This window comes from Medicago truncatula, chromosome 2, assembly GCF_003473485.1.
Source record: "Medicago truncatula cultivar Jemalong A17 chromosome 2, MtrunA17r5.0-ANR, whole genome shotgun sequence".
Lineage (NCBI taxonomy): Eukaryota > Viridiplantae > Streptophyta > Magnoliopsida > Fabales > Fabaceae > Medicago > Medicago truncatula.
The window spans coordinates 38,720,610-38,735,601 of NC_053043.1; the positions used below are offsets into that span (position 1 = coordinate 38,720,610).

At 30.7% G+C, this 14,992-nt stretch overlaps 2 protein-coding genes across 2 annotated transcripts; one reads left to right on the forward strand and one right to left on the reverse strand.

Annotated features, from left to right (window-relative positions):
* The first annotated feature begins 271 nt into the window (after nucleotides 1-271).
* Nucleotides 272-7,379, forward strand: LOC25487273 (sodium/calcium exchanger NCL1). Its single transcript, XM_013609161.3, has 9 exons — nucleotides 272-741; nucleotides 2,421-2,621; nucleotides 3,076-3,260; nucleotides 3,803-3,948; nucleotides 4,328-4,589; nucleotides 4,951-5,099; nucleotides 5,231-5,480; nucleotides 6,037-6,318; nucleotides 6,946-7,379. Exons 1-9 carry the CDS (start codon nucleotides 330-332, stop codon nucleotides 7,192-7,194), a joined length of 2,136 nt encoding a protein of 711 aa, XP_013464615.3. The 5' UTR covers nucleotides 272-329; the 3' UTR covers nucleotides 7,195-7,379.
* A 1,840-nt stretch (nucleotides 7,380-9,219) lies between these two features.
* Nucleotides 9,220-13,156, reverse strand: LOC25487274 (basic leucine zipper 61). The gene is made up of 4 exons (XM_013609162.3): nucleotides 11,985-13,156; nucleotides 11,024-11,114; nucleotides 10,756-10,882; nucleotides 9,220-9,907 (listed from the first exon to the last, which is right to left on the reverse strand). The coding sequence occupies exons 1-4, from the start codon at nucleotides 12,623-12,625 to the stop codon at nucleotides 9,720-9,722; spliced, it is 1,047 nt and encodes a 348-aa protein (XP_013464616.2). The 5' UTR covers nucleotides 12,626-13,156; the 3' UTR covers nucleotides 9,220-9,719.
* Nucleotides 13,157-14,992: the final 1,836 nt, after the last annotated feature.

Consider the following 14,992-nt stretch of genomic DNA (forward strand, 5'->3'; position numbering starts at 1 on the left):
AAGACAACTAAAATGTGGCTTAAACTTTCTGAACGTGTGTCCCCACACTTAGGACATCTGCCATAATCCAACTGTTAAGTCAATAGTCAATACTAAATTACTTCTCTAATGTGCATATTGGATCAGTTAAATAAATCATCGTGCGACGTGCTTTTTATTTTATCATTTTAACATAAAATATAAGATATTCATTTCACATCTTGCCATGTTGACCTAATGAAAAAAAATGTTGACCTAATGAAGTTTCTTGAGTTTTGCTTGAGTTGAGGTATATATTTCTACAACCGGTATTTCTCGTTTCTCAGTTCATCATAGATAGATAGAACAAAATGAGAAACATTACAAAAATAGCATGCTTCAATATTTTCTTTCTTTCTATAATAGCACTTCATGTTCAAAGCCGTTTTCTTCCCAATAAATTGATTTCCAATGGAGTTGATGATGTTCAAGCAGAAGAAGATTCATATCTACTTCTTAACAATGATAATGACAAAGGAGTTATTACTGAATCTTCTTCTAATTCAGAGGAGTATTGTAAACAAATGTATGGGTTTTTGCCATGTTCTAATAACATTCTTGGTCATTTATTTCTGATATTGGTTTATGAGTACTTATTGTTCCATGGAGAATCATATTTGGCTGCTGGAGGTGAACAAATATTCAAGATTCTTGGTCCAGGTGTTTTTGGTGCTAGTGCTTTTGATATTCTTGGTGCCCTTCCAGAGTCCTTAATTCTTCTTGGTATGCTAGCAGTGCTATACTTTTTTATTTTCGTTTAAATTAAATCTCTTTAGTTGCTTCCTACTTTCAAAGCATTTTTTTATTACATGGTGGGTGGGTGGGAATTCATTACATATGGTTTGGTTTAATATATAATATATGTATGCATTATATATCCACAACTTTCAGTCATTATTATAAACAAAAATCTACATTTTGGATTCATTCAATTAATGATGTATATGGTCTTTATTATAGACTACATACATCATTTAATGAATAAATCTAAAATGTTGATTTTTATTTATAATAGTGACCAAGGATCTACATACTAGAGGTTGAGAGGCATTGTGTGCCCTTCTATCTTTTTTATTATAAATAATTTTATTATGAAATTTAGATTTTGATTAAAATTATATGTATAGATGTTTGTGACTTATTATAACAAATCATGTTTATCTTTTTTAGTTACACTACAATATTGCAAATATAATATATACTCTTAATCTTTTCAATGACACCAAAAATATAACATTATTATAGGAAAAATTTGTTTTAGAGTATAATATGAATAATGAAAAATTCAACCCAAAATCTAGTATTTCCTTTAGATATTTTTATAGTAATATTGTTCATATTGTAGTGGAGTATTATAATAAGATCTAGATGTATTTTAGTTTGTATGATATATTTTACATGCTAAAGACATTTCCTCATTATATTGTTCCTATTCGTACTAAAAATAAATTTGGTGTCATATTTTACATGTTAAATGCATTACTATCTAAATAAAAATGTTTAGATGTATTTATGAAATATGGATTAAACATTAAATTTAATTCAAGGCTAAAATCAATTGTAGAAGTCAGAAAATCATAAATTTTAACTTTAACTAAAATCAAATGTACAAACAAAATAATTATTCTTTAAATCATCTAAACATGGTAAAATCAATTCTACAATCTCAAGAATCACTTTCCACCATCCAAAATTGAAATTCTCTCATAATCAAAGAATACCTCATATGTATCCAAAAAAAATAAAAATAAATGTATACAAAAGAAAATTACACGAGTACCGAATTGGAGAGAGCCATGACATGGCCCTGTGCTTATTCCATCTCCTATGTAGTTCGTAGAGGTGATCACAACTAAATCAATTAAAAATAAAACCGCAAACTAAACAAAAAAAAAGTACAAAACTAAAATTTATTAGATGTGCTTTAGTATCAACAACTGCTTAAACCAGATCATATTTTTTATTCATTTTTTAAATCAGAATCAAACCAACCCGAACTGCTTAGAACATATGTTATATTTTGCTTCAAACGTATGATTTTATCGTGTCTTATAATATTAATTTTAATAGATTTTTCCACAAAATTGTAATTTGGATGTCCAAAAACATATCCAAATTAAACCGCATAAAATTAGATTGTATCAAAAGTTTTTTTTAATGACAAATGTTAATATGTCAATTGTTAGGTTCATATTTTATCAATTATAAGGATTTGAACCATGAACCTTTAACACTTTTAATCTCTTAGCTCAACCAAATGAGCTACACATCCCCTCTAAATATATCTTACACATGCACACAACTTATTTATATTCAATTATATTAGTAAACTTTACTATATATAGACATACACTCACACTTACTTAATTATCTTAATTATGTGTATACTTGTTATATGCTAGTTACTGGACTTTCAAGTGATAAGGAGAGTGCACAAGAGTATGCTTCCACTGGAGTTGGATTGTTAGCTGGATCATCCATCTTGCTTCTCACAGTTGTGTGGGGGACCTGTGTTATTGTTGGCAAGCAAAGCTTACGAAATGACTCTCATTCTTCTGATACCTCAAATTCATCAACAGGAAGAATAAAACAAGCTTTGACTGGTTTGCTTTTGATTCTATCTCTTTGTTTAAATCCCTTAATAGTTAAAAAAATCACATGTTTATATTTATGCACTAATCATATCTTACTATGTAAATATGTCATAATATTATTTTCTAGAGTTTAACTTTTATATACTCAAACATAAAATTTTACACTATCAACAAATCACATATTTGACTTTAGAAGTTGTTACGATTAAAATCAAACGTTTTAATATATGACAACTATGATTTATTGAAAGTGTGAAAAATCTTTATCTTGTTGATGATGTATATGAACTAAATCATATTTCGAACACGACGTATGTGTAAAACAATATTACATGCATTCTCGAAACAAACATATGCATTTCATACTTGAAGTTTCAAATTCTTCAATTAGGAACACCTAGACTCCTTTTAAGTTGTTTGATGTGAATCATTAATGTGTACTTTTTTATTGAATTTATCATAGGTTATGGTATTACTATGGATGTAGACACTAGAAAGATGGCAAGAATTATGCTTTTCTCTGTTATACCACTCCTCATAATGCAGATTCCTACATTGTTCCAATTCTCTACAACATTACACAATGTGACCTTGATGATTTCTCTCATCATTGCTGTCACTTTTCTCGTCTCATACTTTATTTATCAGGTTCTTCATCCACTTACGCCTATTAGCATATAAGTTAATCCTTAAATTGACTTTGTCTAGTTGTTAAATACCATTAAAAGAGTCCACAAGTGTTTGCCCAATTGGTAAAAAATGGGGAAATAGCTAGGTCGCACACTGTGACTGAGGTTTGAACTACAACTACTTGTATGAGTTTCCAATGATTATTGCTATTTTGTCTATCTACCATACACACGCACACACACACATATATGTATAAGGTTATAATCGCAGTTTTGTTGTAAACCTTAATATTGTAAGGAATCACATTTAAATGCAATTGATACAATCTCTATCACAGTGTTAGAAATATTATATGATATCAATCTTGATGTCATAGCAAATTGCAGATGTATACTATTTTATAAAAACTAAAATCCAACTATACAATGCAATAATTTGGAATTGGAGATGAAGCGTATCCCTCATTTAATTATCCAATTTAGAATAGACTAGCTTGATTCTTTTATTGATATTTTTCAATGTCAAATTGTCTTCTTATTTTAATCGAATTAAATGTGCAGATCTTTAAACCTCAGATAGAGAAAACAAGATTAGAATACATAAAACATGATGAATTGATTTTAAGAATCTTTGAACGTGTTGAAAAGCAAACTCTACAAACGATCCTAACTGAGGATGGAACTCCTGATGTAGATGCCATAAATCGGTGAGTCATATTTCATGGAACATTTCTCAATAGATTACAGGCTGCTCAGATTAGTTTCTTTGATTTATCTTCTAGCATAAGCACTTGTGATATAGTTTGAGATAACTTAAGAAAACTACTTATGACATGTTCATATGTTGTTTTCAAACTATTTCCATAAACTCATTCTCTTGAGGTTATAAGCTCATACTTTAACGTATGAGCTAACATCTCATGGAAAAATTGATTTTATTTTATTTTATATGAAAACAATTTGATTTTAGTTTATCTTTTCTATAGAAATAACTCATATGTAACCAATTATATGATAAACACTATTGGAAAATAATTTCCCTTAGTTTTTATATACATAACCAAAATAGTGTACTTCGTCATGCAGGTTATACCATGAATTCAATCAACATGGGAGAGAACACTTATCACCTTCTGATGTAAGAGAGTTGTTGTTTGGGAACAATTTAACCAGCACAGAAATTAGAGATGAACAAATAACAGACATGTTAAAAGTTTTTGACAAAGATGGTGACCAAATTATAACCAAGGAAGAATTTGTTAATGGCGTAACAGAATACTTTAACCAAACAAAGCATGCTTTGCATAAACAGTACATTCCCAAAGAAAATATGAGCAGAATGTATCAGGTATTTATTGTAACTCACAATGTGACATGATTGTTATACATTATGTGAATTATATTTTCCTTGAACAATCTACTACTATTTGAAATAACACAGGATTTTAATCCTTTGCTAAGTAAGCGGATACTTATACCTTGTTTGGATAAACAACTTAATTTAACGCTTATACCATAAGGGTTTATCACATAAGTGTCTATGTATAAGATATTTCTACAAGAAAAGATAAAATAAAATCAATTTTTTTATATAAGTTGTTTTCATAAGCTATATCAGAAAGCTTATGAAAATAAGCTGAAAGTCTCACAAGTGGTTATGATGCCAATAGATAAAATAACCCAATCTAAACTTATTGTTTTATGAACAGAGTTTTATCAAACCATGGATTGAGCACACGAGAAAAGAGCGTGAATTGAAAGAACATCTTATTTCTGGAGTCTTAAGTCATGCTCAGAGTGATAGGGTTGGTAGGCTGCTCAAAGATGACGGTACACCTGATAAAGATGCTATCAAAAGGTCTACATGTTTATATTTTTACACTAACAATATATATGAATTAAATCAAATATTTAATGATCTAGTAATGACAAAACAAAAAAAATTAAACATTTTTTATGCATGTTCTCTTGGCACTAATGATGCAATAGGTTCTTTGAGGAAATTGATAGCAATGACGATAAAAGTGTTTCGAGATCTGAGTTAGAAAATGCAGTGAAGAAGATTAAGTTTGGTAAGACTGCAGAGGAAGCAGTCACAAAATTCCTTCAAGTTCTTGATGTCAACGGAGACAATGAAATTAGTGAGACTGAATTTGTTGATGGTATAACCGAATTGATAAACTCATATTTTGGACAAGATGCTAGCTCAAAATCTCCTTCTCATCATGAAACTCATCAAGTATTTCCCTTATTCCTTTACTCAAATATCTTGTCATATTCAATTTTCACAAACGGAGTTTTGACACATCAATTGGAGAACAAACTGGATAGTTAACGCGGATTACATACGTAGTTAATTATGTTGAGTTAATGGTTAATCAATATAAAAGGTACCAAAAATTATTGATCATCGACTAAACACCATTAATTACGATATTGTACATCATTAACCACGATTTTCTAGTGTTTAGATACACGTGATATCCACTAACTATTCAAATTTGTTTCAATATACATGATTTTTAGGTGCTCAAATATAAACAACATTCATTAGTCACGATTTGTGTTATACACCTAAAAATCATGGTTGACGACGTTCAAAATCATGGCTAATTATGCTCAGTTGATGGTTAATGAGTAACGAAATTTTGTTATATCAATTATCCTTCCATTTTGAAAGAGCAATTAACCATGCATTTGAAATGCATTAACCATGCAAATTGTTGTAAAAATAACACAACTCTTCAATTTTTCTACTATTTTTACAAAAGATTAATGAAATGATTGTGTGTTAGACATGGGAAGATGTTGAGAAGGTAATGGAAGAGAATCAAACCAAAGGGGTGACTGCATGGTTAGAAGCTATAGCATATGTGGTGTTGGGAATTACTATGTTGTCAATTCTTGCGGAGCCTCTAATAGCAAGTGTTCAAAAATTCTCCGAAGCTGCAGGAATTTCATCATTTTTCATCTCTTTCATTTTAGTCCCTTTGGCTACAAATTTTAGAGAAGCAACCTCAGCTATCAAAGAAGCTAGCCACAAAAAAAGTAGTAACACTTCTCACACGATGTATGAGGTTAGTCGTGTTCCTCTCTCAGTCAACTGCAACATATATGACATTTAATAATATTTGAAAAATGTTACTAAGTATAAAAACAATGTTACTATTTAAATTTAGTAATATTTGATAAGTGTTAGGTAAAACCTATGTTGCTAAATGGTTTTAGTTGAGAGTATTTCTAATAACATTTAAAAAATGATATATGTTTAGTAGCTAATTTGTAGCTAATTCTGCTTGCATAAATATTTCTAAATAGTGAATAAAAAGTGTAGATCAATCACTAAAACATTAAGACATGTGACTTCAAAGATTGCAAATCAGCTAAAATTTACTGATGATGAAAATAACAAATACATTGTTTATCAGTGGAAATAACTAAAAATGTTTTTAATTGGATCCTTGATTGTTTATAATTTTAGTCTCTAAACTTTTAAGTAGTTTATATTTGGATCCTTAAACTTTAATCTAATTACAAATCATTTGAAAGCTGATGACCCAATGAAAAAAAATAGTTCATGACCTAATTACGATTTTTTAGTTTAGAGACTTATTTATAAATCCTCAAATAATTTGAAGGTTTCTATAGTTATTAAACATTTAGTCTATGAATAAATACTTATGTAAAGATTTGGGTCAATGCAGATCTATGGAGCAGTGTTTATGAACAACATTCTTGGTTTTGTAGTGATATCTATCCTTATATATATGAGAGATATCACTTGGGAATTTTCAGCTGATGTATTGGTGGTGGCAATTGTTTGTATTGTGATGGGTCTCACTACTAGTTTTCGTTCCACTTTTCCTCTGTGGACATCCTTCCCAACATACCTCTTGTATCTGATATCATTGGTTATGGTTTTTGTTCTTAAAGATGTTCTCAATTATATGTAATGTTCTTAATTTCGATATCAAGACAAGGTGAAATCATGATTTTGTTCTCAATTATGTGTAGTGTCCTTAATTTTGATTTCAAGACAAAATGGAATAAAAAAACCCTAGATGTGGTTTATTGGATAATATTGTGTGATCCTTCATAGTCAGAATACTTCTATGAATTCTAACCTTGTTGTTGATTCCTTTATTGAAATTAAATTGAGATAAAAAAATTTGAGACCGAGACAATGTAAGTTAGTTAAATTTGTAAGAATTCAGCTCAAATTGCAAAGAATTTGTGCCCGATTGTAAGTATTAATGAGTAATATATAAGTACCTCTAATCAAGGTTGATTTCTAAGCGTTGAGACTTCTCTGACCTTGATGAGCTTTGGATCCATTTCACCTAAATTTTTCATATAAGAAAAATATAACAAAGCGAATGAAAAATCTAACAATAATAGAAATAGACATTAGACCCCTTAGTTTTGTAGTCCATACTTATACTATAGGTTGATCGAAATACTGAATTCATATCTTCATAACCTTTATGAAATTCATGGTCCCAAAAATGGGAATGTCTACCACTAACAAGGTGTGACACTCATGTGATTTAGTATTTTGAAAAACAAGCGAAACACTAATGAAGGTTGATAAACAAAGCTTGGTAAATAAATTCCAATCTAACGCACTTTTCAAGAATATTTTGGACCTATGTTTAGAGTAACTGAGTTATAATTTGAAGTAGTGACATTATGACATATTATGATATTGTTGTATTTTATGTAGATTGGAGGAAAAGAAAATTTTCTAACGATTTTTGTGCAAAGCACGACTGTGCATAGTCCACACTCACGCCGCGGGTTTATGTTTTCCCTATAAATATAGTCATCTCCGCGCATTCTATTGCAAGCCTTGTGAGTTGTGAGTTTTGCGCAACAAATTTTTGGCGTCGTATGGATATGATGGAGATTGGTTATGTGCAGATAAATATTAATCCCCGATGCAACGGACGGATCATTGGAGTCAAGAAAGGGACGCCAATATGATGATTTTTACCTTAGGTTTTGCCAAAAAGTTAGCTTAGAGTACCCTTTTGAATTTAACAATGAGCCTGGGGAATTTCCAGCCTATGCCTATGATGTTGCATGGTCTGACTCTATCCAAGAGCAGCAAAATCAACAGACAATGAGGTCAAGTTTTGTTAGATAAGATTGTGATTAATGATTTTACACACTTTTCAAGTTGCCAATGGCACATATAATTGGTGAAGCAAGTTCTTTTAAAGGTAAGAATTATTAATATTTAGTGTTCTAGAGTGGACTTTTGGTCTGACTCGAGTCCAATACCGCACTGCCCTCAGGCTATATAAGTCTCACAATCATCACCTATGTATCAGCAGCATACACCTCAATCAAATTGTATATATACTTCTCAACCAAATTGTTTGAATTTCATATTAATGCTATCTAATAACACTTGTTTCAACTTAAATTAAAAGCATATTCACGAGGCCTTTTACAAATATCATGTGGATTAATAGTGGTCATGATGATTTTTATGTTTTACAAATATTCATAGGTCCCAATATCATTCATTACCTTTGGTGAATGAATTATGGGGGATGCAAAAGCTCTAACACAACTACTACTTTAACTTCTGTCATTAAAGTTAAAATTTACATAAAAGGATTACAACTATTCTATCTATTCACTTGGAATTATCCAAATACATGAAAAAAGTTATATGCTTTTCTTCTTTAACCACCACTTTGTAATGTGACAGCTTCATGTCATAATCAAATAAAATTCATAATCATCAAAACTTGAAAGAAATTGTATTTGACTAGAAAAGTTGACTGCTGTTAATTTTGTTTGCTTATAAAAAGCAGCACATGATTATTGAGATTCAAAAATTTGATGACATAAAATCTTGTACATTCCTTTAAAAAAAAAAAAATCTTGTACATGTAACATCAAGTTTCATATGTAAAAGACATAATTATGTTAGAGTGCACTTATTATTTTGTACAATTTTTCCAATATTGAAATGAACATAGACAATTAGTCCCAAGTGAAGAAAAAATACAAGAAAATTACATCAATCAAACACCACCTTCCTCCACAAAAAATAGGAGAAAATAAATCTCTAATAGTTTCCATTTCCATACATATATATCCCAATACAAACCCACTATATTTTGTCCCCCCTTATTCCACCCCCAAAAAAGAAAATCATTGAGAATAATTTTGTTAAAAAAACAAAAACAAAAAGTGTAATCATAAGAAATTATATCTTATAATTCCAAACCAATCCCAAATAATCACCTTAAAAAGGAAAATTGAAAGAAAGAAAAAAAAGAAATCATCAATCTAAATTAAACCAATCCACATGTCAACTTCCTACCCTCCAATTACTCATAACTGTTTCTCATGGGCCCCACATCAACTTTGATAAGGAACACATCACATGTTAGGACCAAGGAACATAATACATAATCCACTTTTTTCTATATTTTTTTTTTCTTTTCTTTTTCTCTTTCCCTTAACTGAGGATTTGCTCCTTGTGCTGATGGAAAGATTGTTGTTGTGGCTGTGATGTTGGTGTTGGAGATTGAAGAGAATGGCCATTGTTAATGTTATTATTGACTGAATTTCCCATCTTTTGTATGTTTTGTTGGTGATAGATTTGCCTCAACCTTTCTATTTCCTTCTTTAATGCTTCTTGATGAGCTGAGAAATTCAAAATATATATCAATATTTTAGAAATCGGAGGGGAGATCAAACCGGTAAGACATCTGAGTCATGGTTTAATTGAATCAACTGGTTTAACTATAATTGAACTAATAAATAAACAAATAAAAGCATTAAATAGACTAAAAGAGAATACAAAAATAAAAACAGCTTAAACCAACTTGGATTCAATCATGGTTCAACTAGTTTAACCTAATTTAATCTTGGTTTAAACCAGATTCAATCTGACTACAATACAGTTGAGAATGTCGAATTGAACGGTTTTGGTTCGTTTGATTGAACATATTGGTTTGGTTCGGTTTTTAAAATATACATGTACACCCACTATCTCAATATGATCATAAAAAGTTCCCAAAGTGATTTTTTTTAACAACAAAATATAAATATTTATATATTAAGAAAAGGTACTACTCCAATCCAATTAGAAAACGATACTTAGGGAAAACACAAACAAAACTCCACCTAGCCTGAAGAATTAGTTCCTAAAGTGACTAATTCACAAAGGATCGAATAAAAGAATTTCAATCTCATAATTTCAAAAATGTGCTTTTGTAGGGACAATTCTATATGAAAAGTTCCAAATCTAAGTGATTATCAACATCAAAATTATCCATGAAGATCAACAAACAATTCTAGGATATGACTTCATTATTATTCACTAAAAAATTGAATTGCATGTGAAAATTATACTAAAAAAATCAAATTAGTCTTTAACATTTACCTTTCTAATATTAACAGTAATATTTTTCTAATTAGTGATAATTAGTTTATAAATTAATCAAGCTTATAAAGATGGAGAAATATATATAAGAAATTAGTTATTGTACCATCTTTGAAAAGCTTGTCCTGGGCCAATGCTGCAATCCGTTGCTTTATGGCACTGTTGTCGACAGTAAGAATCATACGTTGATGGTCCAAGAATGCAACTCGTGGTGACAGTGCTGAAACCTCCGTCTTCATTTTCAACATTTTTCATAATTAGTTAATTTGCATAGATCCAAATCATTTTTCACATTTTTCATAACTAACTAATTTGTATAAATCCAATTTTATATACAACATGAAAATATAAATTTAAGCAAACTATTTATTCACCTGCAAAGATGTTACGCTCCTTTCAAGCTCAGAAATATATTGTAGTTTTCTCACCCTTGACCTTTGAGCTGATTGCCTATTAGCCAAAATTCTGGTATACATACAAATGATAATAAGCAATTAGATTTGGCATCTACACAATTTCATTTTATACGTATATATTATATAATATAGTATAGTATAATATTTTAGATTAATTTTTCTTCAATGACAAATTGACAATCATGTGTGTACCCCCTGTAACTTTAAATGTGTTTACCATAAAAGTCAAATATTTACTATGATATTATAGCTGTGATTGATTGACAAGTGTAAAAACTCTTTATAGTTACATTCAAATCTTGTTGAGAAAACTTAATATTTAAAATTATTTACTCAAATCTTGTTGAGAAAACTTAATACGTACTAAAAATTATTTATTCAATTGTTTAAGTTTTCAAAAATAAGCATCGCTAATGTTAAAATTATATACATTTGATGAATCTTAAACAAATTAATATCCATGGGTTTGATCAAATCAATTTCATAAATTAAATAATTGTAAAAACAGTTTTATGATAATTTTTTTTTTTACTATAACAATTTAGTGTATAAATTGCTTAGTATACCATGCATATCTATACTACAATTTTATATCCAGCAAAAACTTTCAATTTATTCTACCCTTGAATTTCTCAGTATTGAAAAATGTAACATACAGCAAGCCACGAACCATCAATTAACAGGGATATTTTTCTTCTTCAAGAAAAAACAATGGACATTTTCTTAATTTAAAATTTAACGTGTAAGACTGGGCCATCCATGCAAGAATTTTGTGGCAACTAAATTCTATGAACGACCTTATTTTATTATATGAAATATCATAAATAGAACGTGCATGGGTGGTGGTGATTGGTGAAACCATTTACTATATCATATCATAGATAAAAATAATATTTGTTAAGATTATAATTAAGATTACCTTTTGACCCTCTTGGGATCCACAACGGTTTCAGTGCAGGTGATGTTTCCGGAGGAAGATGGCGCCGCCGCCGCCTCATTTTTACATGAACCGTCGTCATCAACGGCTTCATCCTTAGGCTTCACCTCATGATGAAGATAATGCTCTTGAGGTTGTTCATCCAACACCATTGCCATTGGTTTCTCTTCATTGTTATTGCTATTTTGGTCGGAGGATGGTGACGATGGGTTGGATGTTGATGACAACGGCAAAGGCGGGAAAGATACGCCGGCAACATTGTCAGAGAACATGGAAATTAATTGGTCATCATCCAGTCTATCAAATCCTCCACCACCGCCACCACCACTCCTGCAGTCTTCCTCGAGAAATGATGTCTCGAGGAAGGCAATAGAGTCGCTAGCAGACCGCCTGTGAGCCCCTCGCCTTACCGAGGAAAAATCGAGGAATTCGTCTATCCATGATGGTAATTGTTGTGATGGTGGTGATTGTTGATGGTCAGAAGTATTATTCTGGGTCGTGGCCGTGGTCGTGGTGGTGGAGGTGATGTTTGACATTGTGGATGATGATGATACCCTTTGGTGAGGAAAATATGGCCAATTTTGGGGTATGGTACTTGGTATTTTAGGAGGTAACTGTGCCATTAATCCCAATGAGTATGTGTGACCCCAAATATAGAGGAAGTTTAACCGAAATTTTTGGTATTGTGTTGTGTTATGTATCTTATAAGTGTTTGTGTTTTTGAGAAAAAATAGGTAAAGAAAAGAGAGAGAGAAATCTCAACAACCTAACCAACACACAAACAACCGCAAATCTTTACTTCAAAATCTTGTTCTCGGGCTTCTAAAAGTAGTGGGAGACAAGAGAGAGAGAAGTATATTAGAGAGATATGATGAGAGGCAATAACACCTGCACCATATTGTGTCATGTACAATACACAATTATGATGATGATATGTTTTTCTTTACCCTCTATATTTTTTTCTTAGATTATGGTATATGTGTGTAAGTGTAATGTAATATGTTATTGATTTTCTAATAAGGTCCTAAGGTTTTGGAGAGAGAGTGGAAAGAAGGGTCACATGGGGAGGGATATTAGAGACAGCTAGCAACAGCTAGGTGGTGAAAGACTCAACGGTTTTAGTGGGAAAATGGCAGTGTAGTTTAATAACTAGAGGAATCGGCAACCACGTGCAGATGTGACCTCTTCATTTGGCATCCATTATCTCATCTCATTGTAATATTATTGTATTATACATCATATATATAAATAAGCATTCATCCCCAACTTTGTCAAGGAATGGAGATAAATGATATTTTGGCATAAAACTTCAAGGTCAAGTCTATAATCCACAAGAATGTTAAGTCTTCTAAGTTTTATCATGCGTAAAATTATTAAAAGTTGATAACATTTTAAATGGCTAACACAGTTTAAATATATGATTAATTATATTTAGAAGATGATTAATGAATGTGGTGTAAATCGGGTATCCTCCGCGTGCAACTTACAGAGACTAATCTCTCGAGTCTTGTGGGATTCAAATGAACAGCAAACTCTCCCTAAATGTTTTGACGTTGTTGCATGTCAAGGCTGGATTCGAATTCAGGATCTTGTTTAAGTTAGAAGAGATTTGTATCGTCTCTAAAGACTTGTATCTATACAAAAATGTAGATTTTGGTATAGAAATCAAAGCAATATAAAGAGAAAATGTAAATATGAGAGAGAACACTCTCACGAAATGATTGTTCAAATACCATTTTTAAAATTGGTATGGCTAACTATGGCATGGACATCTTGTGTCTTGTCCAAGTACTTAAAAGTGGGATAGTGGCACCTTTCAATGTTAGCCGAGGCCCTCTTGCTTTCACATGCTCATTGCATCATTGGAACCCGTACAAGAGATTCATTACTCTGAATAATCATCATATGGTTTGCATTTTAACTCATAAACTCGAGTTTACATTTTTAAGGGTCAAATTAGTATTAAATATGAGTTAAAAAAAATGGTAAAATTGGATTTTCAATCGAGTTTAAGCGAGTTAATACGTAGTAAATTCTGTATTCTGTAAAATCGTCCAAGTATACATGAATATTCCGATTTTACCTTTTCAAAAAAAGAAAGACCCATTTATTTGGGGCCAATTTTTTTTTAACCATTTTTTGTAGCCCACACTTTTCTCAAACATAATGTTTCCACTTCTCCTTCCATCTGACACCTAAAGTCTCTAATGGACGGGTTCCGAAGCCGACAAGAGGATTCTGACACCAAAAAGGTGATTCTAACGTCGACAAAGTCAACGTTTTCTTATTTCACATTCAACACAAAAAGGTCATCGTTAGCGTTTTCAACAAGAAAGATTGAACTTCAATATATATATATATATATGTCATGTATATAATAACTTTTATATAGTTTAAGATAATTAGGTAAAATTCGTACGAGTTTACAACTCAAGTTTACCTAGGTAAAAGAAGTTGAGGTAAACTTTCGAGTTGAAAAACCTTACTATGGAGGGAAGAAACTAATTTTAAGCCAGCATGCAGTTAGAAACTAGTAAACTCTCTTATGTTTTAAAAGTTTTAAGTTAGTCCAAAATGTTACTCATGTTGCAATAAGTTACATTTCAGTCACCCGATTGACTAATTATGTTTGAAATTCACATGTGACTAACAGAATACATACATGGTTACACACTTGTATAATTAAGTTTTTTTTAAATGCCACATAAGAATACACACATGGACTTCATAAACATTGGTATCTCATGTGTATTTCTATTAAGAAGAAAATCAAATAGAAGAGAGTTTAATGAATATAGGGCTATAGAGGGGAGAAATTTGGAGTGCTAAGTCTATATTTTGATACATAATTGTTATTTAAACAAATTAAAAAAAAATTATGATGTTATATTTTAGATTTTAAGTTGATCTCTTATGTTTTAAAAGTTTGAAGTTAGTCCAAAATATTACTCATGTTACAGTAAGTTTCATTTCAGTCACTCGATTGACTA

What these genes read in the sequence shown, in the direction of transcription:
- LOC25487274 (XM_013609162.3), bottom strand. Translation starts at nt 12,625, where the DNA reads ATGGCACAGTTACCTCCTAAAATACCAAGTACCATACCCCAAAATTGG. An exon ending in GGAGCGTAACATCTTTGCAG is followed by an intron (nt 10,883 to 11,023) that starts GTGAATAAATAG and finishes TTGAAAATGAAG; the next exon opens with ACGGAGGTTTCAGCACTGTC. An exon ending in GGACAAGCTTTTCAAAGATG is followed by an intron (nt 9,908 to 10,755) that starts GTACAATAACTA and finishes TGAATTTCTCAG; the next exon opens with CTCATCAAGAAGCATTAAAG.
- LOC25487273 (XM_013609161.3), top strand. Translation starts at nt 330, where the DNA reads ATGAGAAACATTACAAAAATAGCATGCTTCAATATTTTCTTTCTTTCT. An exon ending in CTCATCATGAAACTCATCAA is followed by an intron (nt 5,481 to 6,036) that starts GTATTTCCCTTA and finishes ATTGTGTGTTAG; the next exon opens with ACATGGGAAGATGTTGAGAA. An exon ending in CTTCTCACACGATGTATGAG is followed by an intron (nt 6,319 to 6,945) that starts GTTAGTCGTGTT and finishes GGGTCAATGCAG; the next exon opens with ATCTATGGAGCAGTGTTTAT.